Raw genomic sequence first — 16,366 nt, 5'->3', positions numbered from 1 at the left:
ATTCTTTATTGATATACTTAATTCTATCGTGTTTGGCAATCTATGCAGAAAAGGGCAGAAGATTGGTTTCATATTCCTTAAGGCAGGTTCCTTCACCATCTAAGACATTGGAGTTTTTGAGATGGAAATGATCCCGTAAAGATGTCCTGGCTCAGAACACCGCCCTTAAATTCAGAGGGAGGAAGACTCCCCTCTCCTTGAATGAGATTGGCAAGCCCTGCCCCCAAAGGGGGTGGAGGTAAAGAAAGAATACGTCCACAACTCGCACGTCTGCCTGAGTAGAGATTGGCAAGTGGCATAGGCGCGCAGACCTCTGTCATTTATTTATTTTTCTTTCCACTGGGTGCGCTGTCCCTTTAAATGGGGACGCTGGTGCTGGCTCCGTAACACCGGAGCCGGCAGCTTGTTGATTTCAGAGCTGGTGAATTTCACATTGTTTCCACTTCACTTTCCTCGCTCGGAGGGAGGCTCCGGTTGGCTCTACCACCGCTATCGCCGCTGCCAGCGAGGGCCAGGGGAGGGCAGGGACCTGCAGCATCGGGGCCGCCGTGGGGCCGCAGGGAAGGGTGTCGGGGCCACACACGCACCCTCGCTGCAGTCAGCTGCTGCCGAAGCCGGGACGCCCGGAGCGCACCGAGCCGGGACCGCCCGCCTAGACGGCCGCCCGCCCGCCAGCCCGCCCACGGGCCGGGGCCGCAGCCAGGGAGCCCGCTAGGGGAGGAGGCCCGGGGGGGCGGGGTGGGGGGCGGGGGTGGGTGCTGCTGCCGCCGCGGAGCTGCTACTCGGCGCGTTTTGCATGAAGATGGCGGCTCCCACCGCCAGCAAGGCAGCCTCCCTGGGCTGTAACAACAAGCCAACGTTCCCGGAGCTGGATTTCAGGTCAGGAGCTCGGGTGGAGGAATTGAACAAACTCATCCAAGAATTCACGAAGCACGACCAGCGGGAATACGACGACCAGAGAGCACTGGAGATTCACACAGCCAAGGACTTCATCTTTTCCATGCTGGGTAAGGAGGAAAAAGGGGGAGGTGTGTGTGTGTGTGATGGGAAGCGGGGCAGAGAACCCATTCCCCCTTCTTGTGCTCTCTTTCCTTCTTGGTTTCCTTGCCGGAGCCGGGTGCCTGTGGTAGAACCCATCTCTGTTCCGCCTCTTCTCTTCTTTCTCCGCCTCAAGCCGAGCTCCTTTCCTTAGTATACTTTGCGCCGGATCCCCTTTTACCCCCGTTCGCTGGCTCTTTTGTTAATTTCTCACCGGCCGGGGGGCTTGTAAGCAGGTGAAGTGTTCGTGGTGAAACAGCTCTCTGTGGGAGGGAAGCCCCTGGAAGCAGCGCGGTTCAGGTGAGACCCGGAGACGCCTTTCAATGAAGGTATTTGGCTCCGGAGGTTCGGATGAACGCCGAGCCTCGGGTCCAGTCCTGAGCTTGGGGCGCGGAGACAGCTCGGGGCTCTGGCTCCGCGCCCGAGCGACAAGTTGCTTCTCTAGTCTTGCGGCGCGGCGCTGTCATGCCAAGCCCCCGGTGACCAAACTTGTTGGGTGTTCCCTAGTAACCCGCTCGAGTAGGCTGGGCGCCCGGAGTTCCTGCAACTTTGATTTGCAAATCGACTTCCCTTTGAAGCGCTCGGAAGCATTTCCTGTGCTTCTTCAAGGCTCTTGCTGAGCTCGGAATTTCTAATTCCCAGCTCGAAAATGACCAGGCTCAGAGCTCGGACCCCAAGAAGCGCCAGCTCCCTCCTCTTTGTGTATTGTCCATGCGCCGGCCGGGCGAGGCGCCTTGAGTTTCGAACCCCAGAGACAGCGGGGGTAGAATAATGCCGCCCCTCCCACCCCCAAGCCCGGTACCTACAGGTCCTTCAACAGATTGTCGGATGGTGTGTAAAGGAAAATAATTAAGCAGACCCGGAGACCAAATCCCTGTTCAAGTGTCCTGTCGTTCGAATGATTGCTACTAGGGTGTAGACTGAGTGTCGGCTGCTGGGAGCCTCCCTCCCACGTATCTTGCGGCTCCACCAGTGCAACCCTGGGGGCATGCTGTACGTGGCCTGGCCGTTAACGTTGCGCAGAACTGGGATTCGAGTGTAGGGCTGTCCTTACACGGGGCTCTGTGCCCTCTACAGATCCATCCTCAGCCCGTTTTCCAGGGTCGTGGAAATTTTTTTTGAAAAACGGCTTTGACCCCAGAGGCAGAGAGAGTTTTTTGCCTTTCTGCTCCCATATACTTGGATTTCAGCCGGTTGTCGGTCGTTGCTGGTTCTGTCATAGGGTACCTTCTTCCCTCTCGGTTTTCTTCCTCCCCGAAGCCCAAGTCCAAGTCGGGGGTTTTACAGATTGAACGTCTGGGGGCCGGTAATAGTCATGCTTTGGGAAGTTGGAGAAAGTATGTGAAAACTTGAGGTTGGATTTTACCTTTTGCTCCACCCAGGCCAAGTATGTCCTAAATTCTGTATGGAGTTGAAAAGCTCTCTATTGAGCTACTCGACCATTCAACTGTCTATATGAATTAAATGTATTTCTTTTTTCCTTTTCTTTTCTTTTCTTTTCTTTCTTTTTTTTTTTTTTTAAACAACTCCCTGACCTGGTGGGAGTGAGCTTCCAGATCTGAAAACCAGCACAGTGATTGTCAGGAGGGTGGGGATACACGGAGAAGGCTCAGGGCAGTGATTTCAGTTGCTTAATCATGGCCTTTCTCTTTGACATAAATAATGGAAGTCTGCCATTGTGTTGTTACAGCCCCCGCATCAGTTCTGATGTCTCCTGTACTAGGTGGTTTTCTAGAGGAAGGTGCTGGGTCACCATCACTCAGGATAATCATGGAACAGAAAATGGGAGGGGAGAGGAGGAGGTGGGGTAAGTTCAAATACCCAGCTCATTGGGAACTTCTCTGCTAACCCCGTGGCTGAGACACTGATCTAGCAAAACCTTCCCCCACATATGAAGGGTGAATTATTCCAAGGTGCTTAATGTGTACGTGCGTTTAATATCACCAGAGGCATTGTGTTGGCAGGTAAGCTAAATTACCTTCTATTCCTTTTTATTCCGTTGACCTTGCCAGAGAAGTTTTTCTTGCCCCCCTGGGAATTTGATATTTCCACCTGCAGGAGAGAAAATTCAGGAGAGGTCATTTAAGCCTTTTGCCCCTCTGGACACTAGAAGGCAGATGGCACAAAGCGCTTGCCTGTGTGTGGTGCTGCATTCATTTGTGAGTTCTCTGCTTTCCTTTAATGAGGTGCTGGCTGTTGTAGACAAGTGAAGGTTTGGCGACAGCCAGGGTCCCCGTGTGGATTTACTTTTTCTAAAGCGGATTTTCACTTGGCTTAAAAAACAAAATCTCTTTTTGTGCACTTTGTTTCACTTGCCACAGCCTTGAGTCTTTCATGAATATGCAAATGAGGTGTCTTAATGACCCTTAGCTTGTTAAGGTGTCACTGGGGTGGCACCAGGCTCTCTTTTCTGGGAGTTTTTATTGGGGGGGGGGCGCAACTCGTCTTGGCTTTGTTCTGTCTCTATCTGAGCTGCGTGTACCCGAGGATGGTCAGCAGCTTAAAAACATTATCCCCTCACACGGAGTGAAATGGTGGAGGCATTTGGTGCAAGCCCCTTTAATGGAGCTGTGGCTAACCCTACCTCTGTTTTTAGGCAGCTGGGGTGGTGGGGAGCCGCCACTCTCTCTGTATAAAATTGTTAGTCTGGACCCAACCCCCCTTCTCAGACGCTTTTTGTATGGTCTACCTTGGAGGCAACTTGATGGTAGACAGTGGTCATCATCAGTGACCTGTCAGCCCCAGGGAAGTCCGTTGTCCTATCAAAGCAGGGTTCTTAATAGGCTGTGGAGTTGGTCTGAGCCTGTTGGTGGTCACTGCGGTCTCTGTGATCTGCCTGGACATTCTGTGTTTGTACAGAGTTTCTGATTCCTTTGAGGCAGATGTTGGCTGGAAACATCTAGACTCACTCTTTATTTCTGTACACCTTGGTCTTTTAGGAGACTGATTGCTGTTATTATCTAGTTAATATTTGAGAGCCCAGATTGTGTGAGAGGCTGGCAGTGCATAATAAACACCATTTATCAAAATTCAGGGAAATTGCCAGAGTTCATTAATGTTTTAATAATATTTGGTATTTGCATAATGTCTCTGCCAGCTCTTTTGTTATCTTTATTCCCTGGCGAGGTTGGATGGAGACTAGTTGTGTCCCCATTGAACAGATGCAGAGCAGGGGCTATGCAAAAACTGTAGAAGCCAGGAAGGAGACAAGCAGTCACTTAACCTACAGTCCAAATGGTAGCTACTATGGCATAGTTACTAGGACAGCTGTCATTTACTGATGGCCTTCTCAGTGCCAGGAACTTTGCATGGTCTTAAGAGTAGCTACTGCTTTCCCATTACACAGATGAGGCTATTGGAATTTACTGGGGTGAAGACCCACCCAGGGTCTCAGGGGTAATAAATAGTACAGATGTTGCTCAAACTCACAACACGCCACTTCTAAGATGTGTTCCTTTTCTCCTACTTGAGAAACTATTAAGAATAAATGCACTAAGTCCAGAGGACGGGCTTTGTTTAAAAAAATTGCTACCTCTTTCAGGATTTTGTTTCTGATTTCAGCTGTCAGTGTTAGAGTGATCCGAGCAGCACCTGAGCTGATTTTTGGAACAGTCTGAGTTCAAGTATTTTATTCCATGATAAAATCACTTGTTTGAGTTTCTGGTTGAGAAAATGGCCATTCCAAAAAAAATGTGGAAATCTGTAGTTTTAGTCCTGGTCTGCTTCTTTGCTAGCCGGGTGGTCTTAGTTTCTTCGTCTGTTGAACATGGATAACTTAGTAAACTGAAAAGGAATATATATATGATTTTATTATTTATTTAAAGAAATGGGCATTACTAGAAAACCTAGTGAACTTAAGCCTGGATTATTTATGCAGGTTGGTATCAGAAAGAACTAGAGAGTACCACTAGAGGCGGCCTAGGAGAATATAGGCTCTGGCTATGGAAGGCATGACTAGTTCTAACTTGCACCGCGATTTGTTAAGCTCCTTCTGTGCTCTGGCCATTGTGCTAACCTGCATAAATCCATCGATTTACATCATTTTCTTCCAAAAATTTGTGTGAATAAATATTCTCATGCCTCTGCATTCAACAACTACTTATTGAATGTTATACTGCTTGCCAAACAGGATGCAGGGTCCCGAGGACAGCATAGTGAGCAGAAACTTGGAGAAATTCATATACGCCCTTGGAGACCCCTCCCTCTTCTCTTTTGCCCGCAACCTCCACGAAAGTAGTTTGCTGGCTCCTGTGTCCTTTTAGGTCCGTAAATACAACGTAGCCACCCCACAATCCTACAGTGTGGTGCTTCCAAGTGCTGCTATACCTACCGTATCTTGGGGCAATTTCTGTGTCTTCAGAGTAGACCATTTTGAAGCCTGGTCTTTCCAGCGTTTGAATGACATTTTTCTCTTAATGGATTTATCCAGCAATATTTATTGAGGGAATTTATTCTGTCGTTGCCTTGTGGGCCTCCAAGTCTTAGTAAGTCCCTTAGAGTTCTAGTCACTAACGTGCTGTGTCTGGGTAACGGGCAAGATCATATTTGAAGTCGGCTCCAGTGCTGAAAGTGTTATGCGTCTAGGGCAGGGAGAGCCCTCTGAATATTTATTTTTGTTTCTAGTTTGGGTTGGTTTCAGTTCTTCCTCGGTGGTTCTGGGCATTGTTGACCTTCATCCTTGACAGAAGAGCCCTAGAACTGTGGATGATTCTGGGTCTTCCCACGATGCCTTGTTCTGCTGGCCATTGGATAACACACTGTGCATGATTAGACTGGGCCCCTTTTGCTTACACAGAAATATTAGATTCTCTCTTGTCAGACTGAGAACTTGCCATTGAATATTAGCTCTTTAGACTCTTCTGCAGCTCTTTTTTTTTTTTTTTTTTTAAACAATTTGGAATCTCTGGTCCCTTTTCAGACCTATTGAATCAGAATCCCTGGAGCTCCCCAAACTGTCTGATCAGCACTCTGATATCCTGTCCTGTCCTAGGCCTGATGCCATGCATTTCCCATCCAACAGGACTGCTCCTGTGCACAACAAAGGATCCCAGTTGACGTGGAGGCTAGGACCAGGCTGCTGAGCCTAATGAGTAGATACGCCTGCTTGTTCTTGGGAACGGAGTCCTTCCACCTGGGACAGAGGCAGGGAGGCATGGCCACTCCAGCAGAGGTTGCCCTAGGGCTTTACAGCATTGTACCATTTAGTTGTCACCATAACCTTTGGAAAAAGAACTACAGGACCAAATTCAGGAACTTCTCAAGTGTACCAACAGGGAAGTGGCAGAGCCGGGACTTAACCGAGGTCAGGCTGATGAAACCCTTGCTTTTAACAAAGACACTACTCTGCTTGGTCAGGAGTGGGAGGAGACCTGGATTCGGGCCCCCACTCTTCCGGTTATTTGCTATATGACTTTGGACAGGTCACTTAGATTCTGAGCCTCAATTTCTGAATATGTAAGTTGGGGCGAGTAATCATAGCCACCACATGTGTTTGGGTGCATTCAGTTCTGAATCTGAAAACCTTTGTGCAGGACAAACGAAGGACATGTCTGAATTCTAGTACCAGCTCTGGTTTATACTGTGTGGGATGTGCGTTACCCGGAATAAGTCTCCTAGCCTCTTTGGAACTTCTTTTTGCCCATTTTCCAATTATAGAAAATACAAAGAATAAAGCAAAATCATTCCCTCATTCGAATCACTATTAATATTTTGACATGCGTTTTTTCCTAGACATCTGTGTTTATACACACACGTATACCCACTCATACTTACGTGCACACAGTTTTACATCATATGGGTGCATGATTTCTCTTGGTAAATTTATCAATATGTTGTCATCTCCCACACTTTAGAAAAAGGAGTTCTTGTCTAAAACCTGTGGACAAATGTTCTCCTAACTTCTTTCGTTCATCTTTTATTCCAAAAGAAGATACTGTTCGAGAACTTAGAACACATTCTCTGATTTAATCAGTGGGGGTGTTGAACCTTGACGTCGTTGACTCGTGAGGGTTTTACCCGCCTTCCAGGGCCATCTTCTAGCTGTGTCTTTGCGTGCTGTGGATGGTCACAGAATATACCAATACTTCTCACTTTCTTCCTTTGCTTGGACTATTTTCACTGTGAGGAGTTCTTAACCTAGGTCCATGGAAATAATAACATGGAGTGTGTGAATTTGAATGGGAAAAATTACAGCTTTATTTTTATTAATCCCCAACTGAAATACAGCATTTTTCTTCCATTATAAAAGTAGGTAATAAATCATAGTAGTATTAGCAGTACCTGTATTTTTTTCCTTTCCACTAGAAATCAGATATTTTCATTTCACATTGTAATTGTTGCAGATATCTCAAAAAGTTGTTTATTGCTGCTGTGAAGTGATCATGTCTCTTAGACTGGCTGCTAGATTTCATATAATGCAGTAGTGAAGAATCCCATGTATTCTGTCACAAATTTACTTTTTAAATGTATGTTTTTGCTTTAATATTGATTTTCTTTAAAGTCCTGTGTAATTTTATCATTTTCATCTAAATGTTCTTTTTGCAGGAGTCCATAGGCTTCAGCAGCCTGTCAGGATAATCTACGTCAGAGAGACAGTTAAGAGTTTTAGCTTCTAAGCAATGACACCTTACCTCTACTTCCTTTGCCTCTTTCAGCTCCAAGTCCAATGCCACTTGACTCATGAAGCTTTCCTATAACTCTCCAAGGAGAAAAAACATTTACCTTGCCTCTGTGTTCTCCTAACACCTGGTCCCCCTTATATAGCACATTCCTCCCCGTGCTAGGTTAAAGAATCCAAGGCTTATTTATCTTTGCAGCACTCAGTGGGGTACACACTGGGTGCTCACAGAGTGGTAAGTGATTTGGTTCACTCTGGAAGAAGCTTTCTGTGTGAAACTTCTTCTTTCAGCCTCAATTTAAGGAGTGAGCACTTTCTGACATTGTCTCTAAGAATTTTCCCTTCTGGAAAACCAGGCTAAACGGTCTTTTCTGGAAAGAGAATTTTGATCTGATCTTTTTAATTGGAAGTGGAGTTTTTTCTAGATTCCAAGAACAATAACCTTAAGACTTATTGTAGGGCAGTTTAAGAAATGTGCTGACAGATTGCTGTAGCTTTTTGACCCAAAACAGCAAACAGTGAGTTGTAGGAATATCCCCTTTCCTGTCGATCCTGACTTTTCTTCCATGGCCATTGAGGGTCCTCGTGGAACGCTGCGTGGAAGTTCTGCCTTTGGGGCTTTACAAAATGCAGGGAGGGCATAAGTCATCTTTCCCATGAAGCCGTTTCTTAGGTTTCTCAGTCAGCCTCCAAGTTTCCACATGCCTACTCAGGAATCTGAATTCTAGCAATTCTTTATTATAAACTACTATTCTTTGCCATCAGTAATAATAAGTTACCTTTGTGCAATGCTTTCTAGATTATAATACACATTCACATTTGATGTGGAGTGGTATTATTCTCTGGACAGGCCTTTGGGAAAGGTTGTGTAGGAACTGTTGACCCCCATTCACAGATGGGGGTCCTGAGACTCTGGGAGGAGTTGGAGGTCATGGAGTACCTTGTAGAACAAGACTCAGCCCCAATCTCCAGTGTTTTCTGCTGCAGCACACGGTCTGCAAAGAGCTTGTGGGCTTTCCCGCCTTTAGACATCTTCCATGGGTTGCTGGGGTGAGTCTGTGTCCCCAGACAAAGGCAAGGGTAGCAGTTTTCATTCCTCTCTGGGCTTTTCTGCTCTCCCCTTGGGCCAAGGACAGCTAGTGAGTGAGGCTGGCTGAGATTGGAATGGGTCAGTACCTGCCCCATACGTCTGCCTTCTCCAGGTCTGATTGTTAGGCCTTGCCCAACTGGTTCTTAGGGTCTGTGACGGTGCTAACAATGGACCTGGGTGTGAGTACTTGCCGCTCCGTGATCTCTTTAAGGACATTCATAATTACGCTGTTATGTGAGGCCCTGTCTCTAGGAAAGAGCTACCTGGTTTTTTGTCCACTTACGTGTCTTTTCATAAATGCCCTCTGCACAAGATAAAGGGACAGCTAACTAGGTACAGTGCTGTTATGAACAAAGCTACCACGGGGAGCTGTTGTTCAGTTTGTTTACTTTTCATAATTTTCCCTCAACACAAGAAGACGTGATTGGTGTTGGGGTTAAGTCAGTAATGGGAGGTGGTATAAGTTTTGTTTCGGTTTTGGTTTCTCCTAACTAGTGTTGGACTGTCTACAACGCGTGGCGAATTGTGTAAGCATTCCTTCATGAATTCATCCAACACGGTCGGGAGTGCCCACCGTGTACCAGTGTTCCTCACTGCACTGTGTAAGGGCATGGAGTGCTGAATGAGAGAAGCAAGGTCACTACCTCCACGGACTCCCGTTCTCTGGGGGATTCAACGAGATTGCAGTATGCAAACAGGTAGGGACGCGTGCTAGTGAAGAAGCGCAGAAAGTTATGATAGAGGGTGTAACTGGGAGGCTGGAGTGAAGCAGAGACGTTGGAAATGGGAAGGTGAGAAGGAGCCGGCCCTCTGAAATGAAGACGAAGTCGTATTAGGAGTTCTGCGTAGACAGAGCAGCATGTGCAGAGACCCTTGGGTGGGGTCGATTTGAAAGCAGCTTTCCAAGCTGCTTAAATTATAGCAAGTCTGATCCGGCCTCTCCAGGGGGAGTGGTCTGTATGCAGACTCAGCCTGCGGTGGAAGGAAGGGGGTGCCTGCCTTGGACTGTAGGGGGCTTCCTGCAGGTGGAGGCTTTCCAGGTGGACCCACCCTTTGACGAGGCACCTGCTCACAATATTCAGGGATTAGGGGGAGGAGGATAATGTAGAAAGGTTGGATTACAGGTCCTCAAAAGGCCCTTTGTAGGCTTGTGATTCTCTGATTTCACCCTTGATAGCCTAGGCTGGAAACAGTGAGTCCTATATTAGATGGTTTATGGGTCAAACGGCAGTTTTCATGGGGTAATAATAAGGCTTTACTTGTATCTAGTCCTGCACAGTCTACAAAATACTTCCAGATGCGTAATCTCATTTTGACGGCTCACAGCAACCCTCTGAAGTAGGTGGTGTTTTTGTCTCTCACATGGGAAGGAACGCAAGGTCAGGAGAAGTTAAGTAACTCACAGTTACTACGTGGTTGAGGTGGGATCCAACTCAAGCCCTCTGAGGCCCACCCCAGAGTCTCTGTATTATGCTAATTCTAAAAACCTTCTCCCCTACCCCACCCCACTGTGCCCCAGGGTGTGGAGGCGGTAGGATTTCTGGGCCAGAGAGAGGCTCTCAGGGTCAGGAGGAGGAACCCCGCCAACAGACTGCAAGTCTGCACGTGCCTGGTACTGATATTCAACTTGTAAGCACTTTCTAGGCTGCTTCAAGATCACCCTTTTAGCAGCCGCAGCTGTTCTTAATAGCAGCTGCTTGTGCGGATTGTGTTGTGATTAATAAAGGAAACTCAACAGTTTGTTCTCTCAACTGTGCCCTTGGTGTGCGCAGCCCGCTCCCAGATAGGCGCTGTTTGGGATGCGGAACAATGCAGTCCCGCTTGGGCACCGTGCAGAGGGACCCCTCGCCGTGCTGTCAGGAGGGGCGGTCCCTCGAGATCAGGGCTGGTGAGCTGAAGCCCCCCCCCCCCGCCCCACCCCGGGACCAGGTGGTAAGGACAGCGAGTGCGGTGGGCAGCTCGAGAAATGCCAGCTGGTCCTTGGGGTCCAAATCAGGGATGCCAGGGAGTGGGCGGCGCACCGGGGGACACCATCACTCTCCCCTCTTGTCTAAAGGGGGGCACTGTGCCTAGGCACCTGCCAGTGGCCAGTCGTGCCTCCGTGCAGCGCCTCCCCAGCTTTAGGGCGCCTCAGCCTCCCGTTTGTTAAAGCAGATTGCCTGCCCTGCGCCCAGAGCTTCTCAGTCAGTAGGCCTGGGGTCCAGGCTGAGAATTGGCATTCCTACTAAGTTTCTGGGGGATGCTGCCGCCGCTGCTGGTCCACAGCCCACACTTGAAGAACCACTGCTGAAGAGGCAGGGCTGATCCAGCTTTGGAAGTTTTAAGAGACCCGATGGATCTGGATTTTTACATGAATTCTTGATTTTTTAATATTGAGACTAAAATATCAAAGGAACATCGTGTGGTTTAGAACAGGAGGTCGTGTAGTACACTGACTGCCGGTGCATCACCTCTGATCTGAATACTTTCAGAGAAATCCTTGTGCTGTCTGCTCTGGAAACTGAGGCCCAGGGAGGGGCAGTAGTTCGTCAATAGCATACCGTCAGTTTGGGGGCAGGATCATGACTAGAGCGCAGGTGCTCTGTCCACTTGCCAAAGGTATGTGTGTTGGTGTTAGTCCTAGCGTATCGTGTATGCTAACATACCAAATACATTTTCCCTTCGAATGGAAAAACTACATAACTTTGAAAATAATCACACTGAAATAATTTTTTACTCTGCTCCAGGCACAGTTCTAAATACTTTATACTTTATGTACGTTGACTAAATTAGTCCTAACCACAATCCTATGTAGAAAGGTTATTCTTCTATTCTTATTTTCTGACGAACGTCCCAAAGTACAGAGAGGTTAGATAGTTCCCCAATGTCCCAGAGTTACTGGTAGAGTGGGGATTTGAACCCCAGAGATCTAGCTAGCCTCAGGCAGAAAGCAGCAAATAATTACGAATCTTCTTTTGTATCTCATTAAACAAACAAAAAACCTTTTCCTCCTGCGAAATGAAAATCACTGATGGAATATTAGTTTTAATTCATGCTGCTAGGAAACTTGGAAATTAGCTGGGCTAAGTTCCTCCCTCCTCCGTTTTACAGAAGTGGAAACTGAGCTCCAGAAAGGAAAGGGGACTTAAGCATCGTGAACATTGATTTTACTTTTGGGCAGAGTGGAAGTTAGGTAAGTGTCCAGCAGGTGATTGCTTCCTGAGAAAGGTGCTTACCCCTGAAACTGGTCACTCATTAGCCTCTGTTCCCCCGGAAGGAAGGGTCTGCCTGGGTTTGAAGGGAGGGCGAGTCACTGAAGAGGGGCTGTGCTTCAAGGTAGGGAACATTCCCTCGCTCCAAAGTCACTTGGTGTCATTTGCAGTTCTCTTAATTGCTATTAGATGAAGGACGCTGAATAAATAACCTCATGGGCGTAGTGTATTTCTGGTCTGTCGTGTTTGCCTTTGTCTCTTGATTGTTCCTTGTCTCTTCCTGTCTGGTTTCTTTCCTGTGGCCTGTGTCCTTTTCTCACACCTGTGTGCTGTTTCCACAGCTTTGAGTGTCATGATGAATGCTGTCCTCTCTGAACGCTCTGTATGTGTAGTAAGGGAGGGGCTGGCTGGGTGGACGAAGGACTCTGGCCAGCCTGCAGTTGGGAGGAAGTGATGCTGCAGGGGCTAGGATGCCTTCTCCGGACCCGAAGGAGAACCACCACTGCTGTCCCTCCCTGCTGCTGGGCTGAGGGCTCAGAGCCTTAGTAGGATTTAGAGAATTGTAATAGGATTCAAAGAACTATAGAGGAGTTAAGCCAGTGGGGATCTTCCTGAGATCAATTCACCCACCCCAGCGTTTTGCTGGTGGGGAAATTTAACCCCCTGGTGGACAGTGACTTGCTCAAGGTCAGAATAGTGGTAGTTGGGAAATATGCCCCAGCTGTTGGCCAGGGATTGTTCCAAGTGCTTTAAAATCATTAACCCATTGAATCCTTGTAGTGGTTTTGTGATGAGGGTACTGTTACCATCCCCAGTTTCCTGATACGGAAACTATAGCAGTTCAGTCACTTGCTCAAGCTGGCGATGGGGGCTCCATTCCAACCCAGGAGTTCTGCTCTGTCCCCCCCCCCCCCCGCACCTTTCCAAAAGTCAAGGAGCACTACTTTCCCAGGCTCTGTGTTGATTGCTGGCATCTAAACATGAGGTGGTTATGAACACTGAGGGGAGGATGGAAGGAAGGGAGGGGTGGAGAACATGGTGGTCATGCTACTCTGCAGGCCAGTGGCTCATACGGTTCTTCGGTTCTTTGGGTTCTGGTCCAGAGCCTTGTCATTCCATCATGTAGCCTTCCTTGGCAGCGCTCATTCTTCTGATACTTGTGGTTTATGTTTATTGAAAGTGTTTTGGATTAAATCTTATTTTATCCACAGTCTCCTCAGTTTGAAAGAAGGAAGGTGTGTCCCAGCTAAGAGACTGATTTAAAGCTGTATAAAGGTCAACTGGGCCCTTGATATTCAGTAAATTAGGGCAGTTTTATGAAGGCTTTTTCCTCTCTCTCTTCCAATTCCACCCCCCTCCCCAGTGGGTTTTGTCCCAGATTTAGAACATTTAATTAGGACATAGTTAATGTAGTCTGTCGTTGTGGGGAGATTGGGGAGCAGATCTTTTTTTCAGCGAAAGGCAGATGCCAAATGTACTTTTGACAAAGTTACTTTGAAATAAAAATTTATAAATTGGGTTTTATGTGAACCAAAAGATCTGCCTCTTTAGTGTCGTAACTGTTTTTGAAAAGCGAGTAGTGACTCGTTGAGGTAAATAACCCAGTCCGGTCTCCCTGCTGTGTAAGGTCAGATGTTTACACATAGACCTGTCTGCGGCGTTGGCCTGGTGCTCCAAAGCCAGTCATCGGGATGCAACAACTCCTTGAGATCCCAGTGCTCATGATACAGAAGATTGGAATTGGAATCCTCAGGGAAGCCTCATTCCCAACCTACTGACTCATGGTTTTCCTGTGATAAAGTATTGGTGGGAATGGAAGCGTCCTGGTTTGCTAAACCCATCTGCACGATGGAGCAACTCACGGGAGAGGATTTTATCCTCCCTAGTTCTTGGGGAAGAGAGGACGGATGGGAAACGATTTTATTCAGTATTTTTGTCATTCAAGACCAACCGGCCCCTGTTCCTGTCCTCTGGATCGCATTCTCACTGCGGACCGCCTCAGCCCTCTGCCCGAGGGATTATTTCTGCCCCCTTCAACTACAGTTTCTCCTTCTGAGACATTCATGCGTGCGTTCTGTAATTTTTCACCGGAGGTCTTGGAGGACCTCTGCAACAAGTCCTCAGCGAGGCAGTGGAAATACGATGTGGAACAAACCTTCATGTTGTTGACACAAGTCTTAGGAGGAGATGGACAATGAAAAGAACCATACAGATTACCACCAAAGTCCTGAAGGAAAAATCCAAACAAAGCAGAACACGTTCCTGTGATTTGTCATTCCCTCTCCAATTTGACGTGGTTGGCCATGCTCTCCTGAACTCTCTTCGCGTGGCTTCTGTGGCAACATACTCTTCCTGGTTTTCTCCTTTTCTCAGTTTTCCAGGTGAAGGACAGACTTGAATTCCTTTGTCCAACCCTTGGTGACTGTTTCTGTCTCTTCTTCCTTCCCTGTCTCTGACCTGTCTCTACGGTGCTGTTTTTTGTCTCTGCGGCTGCCTGTCCCAGCCTGAACTCTTCACCGCCTCTTTGACAGTTCCACTCGGGTGACCCCAAGGTGCCACAGATTGAGTGTTCAAAGTGAATTTATGCTCCAGAGCTCCTCCTCAGTCAGCCACACCACTCTTCACCCAAGTGCCCACGACAGCAACTTGGCCGTTATCCTGAGCTCCCCGCTTGTCCTCCTGTCCCAGAGCAAAGGAGGAACGGAGGCCTGTCAATTCAGCCTCCTTCTTTAAGACCCCACTTCCTTCTCTCCATCCCCCTCGTCGCCACGCTAGTGGGGGCCACTACCATCTGTTTCCTGGATTACTGCAGTAATCTTCTCACCGGATTTTCTGTTTCCTATCTTGCATCTTTTTAATCCATTGACCATGCTGAGTCATCTTTTAAATATGCCTAAATCCCTCAGGGGCAGCCTATCATTCTTCACATGAAGCTCACACTCCTATTTCACAAGGCCTCCGGAGACCCAGCTGCTCCCATCTCTGGCTTCATCCCCCTCCAGTTCTACCGTTTATCTCCTGTTTACCTGCTCTGAGATGGGCCCTGTGTGAGGCACTGACACTGCGTTCTCTCTTGAAGTAAAATCCCATACATTCTGAGTGTGACCAGAAGGCCTCAGTGCTCTGTCTCCCATGGCCTCTTTGGCCTCCTCTCCTCAGATGTCCTCACTGACTTGGTTTCAGTCACATTGGCCTTTCAGTTCTTGGGAAATGCCACATTGCCACCCACTGAGGCCCTTTGCTGGAATGCCCCATCCCTCCCACCACATGCCCACACATCTCATGAACTTCTATTACCCAGAAGATCTCCGCGCCATCAAATCAGCACTTCTCAGGGAGGCCTTTCAGGCCAGCCCGGAACAAGCCAAATTCTCGTAAGCGGGCCTTCTACCTTCACAGGTGTCTTAGTCGCACTGGTCAGCTATGAATTTGTGATCATTTGTGACAGATGTCTGACTTTTCCGACTGCCATAAAAGCTTGATGACAGTCCCTGGGGTATCTGGTTTTGTTCCTCTTTCTTTGCTTGCCTGAAATAATGATCATTCAAGAACTCTTTGGGAGGGGCTCAGTGAGTATTGGTGGTGGTGGTGGCTATTTTGCTTTCGTTCTAGCAGTGGGGTAGTATACCATTCATGAAGAGTTCATGATGGCCACGTGTGTGGTGAGTTTTGAGTATACACCTTGGTGTGGTTAGGGGGCTTGTCTTCCTTCCCTCCCTTGTCTCCCACCTCTCTGTAGCATGTAGGCATGGAATTATAAAAATGTGGACTTAGAAATTATTTAGTCCACTCATTTCCAAGCTTTTCTAAACATAAGGGTCTTTTTTTCTTTCCAGTGAAAAAAATTACAAAGGTTTAAATGGTAGTGGTTGTATTTTTACTGTCAGTCCATTGGGGAAAAATGGGTAGTTATGGAAAGCTACAAGGGATCCGGTTAACCATGCAAATCACTTTGGATTTTTTTATAATAGCATCTGCATGTATTTGAAAAATAGTCGTGTGTATGCATTAGAGTGAATGCTTGGTGGGCGTATGGATTTCTAGCACCAATAACTCCATGCTTCTGTGATTTCTCAGGAGCTAGCATCCAGTCTGGCTCTTTATTTTACATTTGCATCAGATTTAGAACTGGTTACCTGTGAGCTCAGTTTTCTCTGTATATGTGTTTAATTTGACCAGCGTAGTGTTTTTACAAATTTAGAGCAAACGTTTAAAAAGCTGGGAGATTTTTCACAACATCAGATTTCCGGCTTGAAAAATTAGAGGGCCTGGGCCTTATTTCCTCGATGGCCGTAAGTGAACAGTAAGTGTCTCCTTAGAAGTGTCACCCTTTCTTCTGTGTGTCGTGGTGCTCGCTTCTCTCTATTGCTGTCTAGCAAGTGGCCAGTAGGATGGGGCCTAGAAACCTGGTGACCTCACCCCTGGGTCAAG

At 47.6% G+C, this 16,366-nt stretch overlaps 1 protein-coding gene across 1 annotated transcript in view; it reads left to right on the top strand.

Moving 5' to 3' along the window:
* The first annotated feature begins 294 nt into the window (after window positions 1-294).
* Window positions 295-16,366, top strand: part of MB21D2 (Mab-21 domain containing 2) — a 108,226-nt gene continuing 92,154 nt past the window's right edge. The window contains exon 1 of the mRNA XM_087861516.1: window positions 295-1,007. Coding sequence (XP_087717642.1) covers window positions 797-1,007 — 211 coding nt within the window. The 5' untranslated portion in view covers window positions 295-796. The remainder of the gene's footprint in view (window positions 1,008-16,366) is intronic.

The sequence above is a fragment of the Ursus americanus genome, chromosome 4 (assembly GCF_024610735.1).
Source record: "Ursus americanus isolate L20-20 chromosome 4, mUrsAme1.1.p, whole genome shotgun sequence".
NCBI classification, from domain to species: Eukaryota; Metazoa; Chordata; class Mammalia; order Carnivora; family Ursidae; genus Ursus; species Ursus americanus.
The sequence above is the reverse complement of the archived record's forward strand: the minus strand, read 5'-3'. Positions and strand labels throughout refer to the sequence as shown.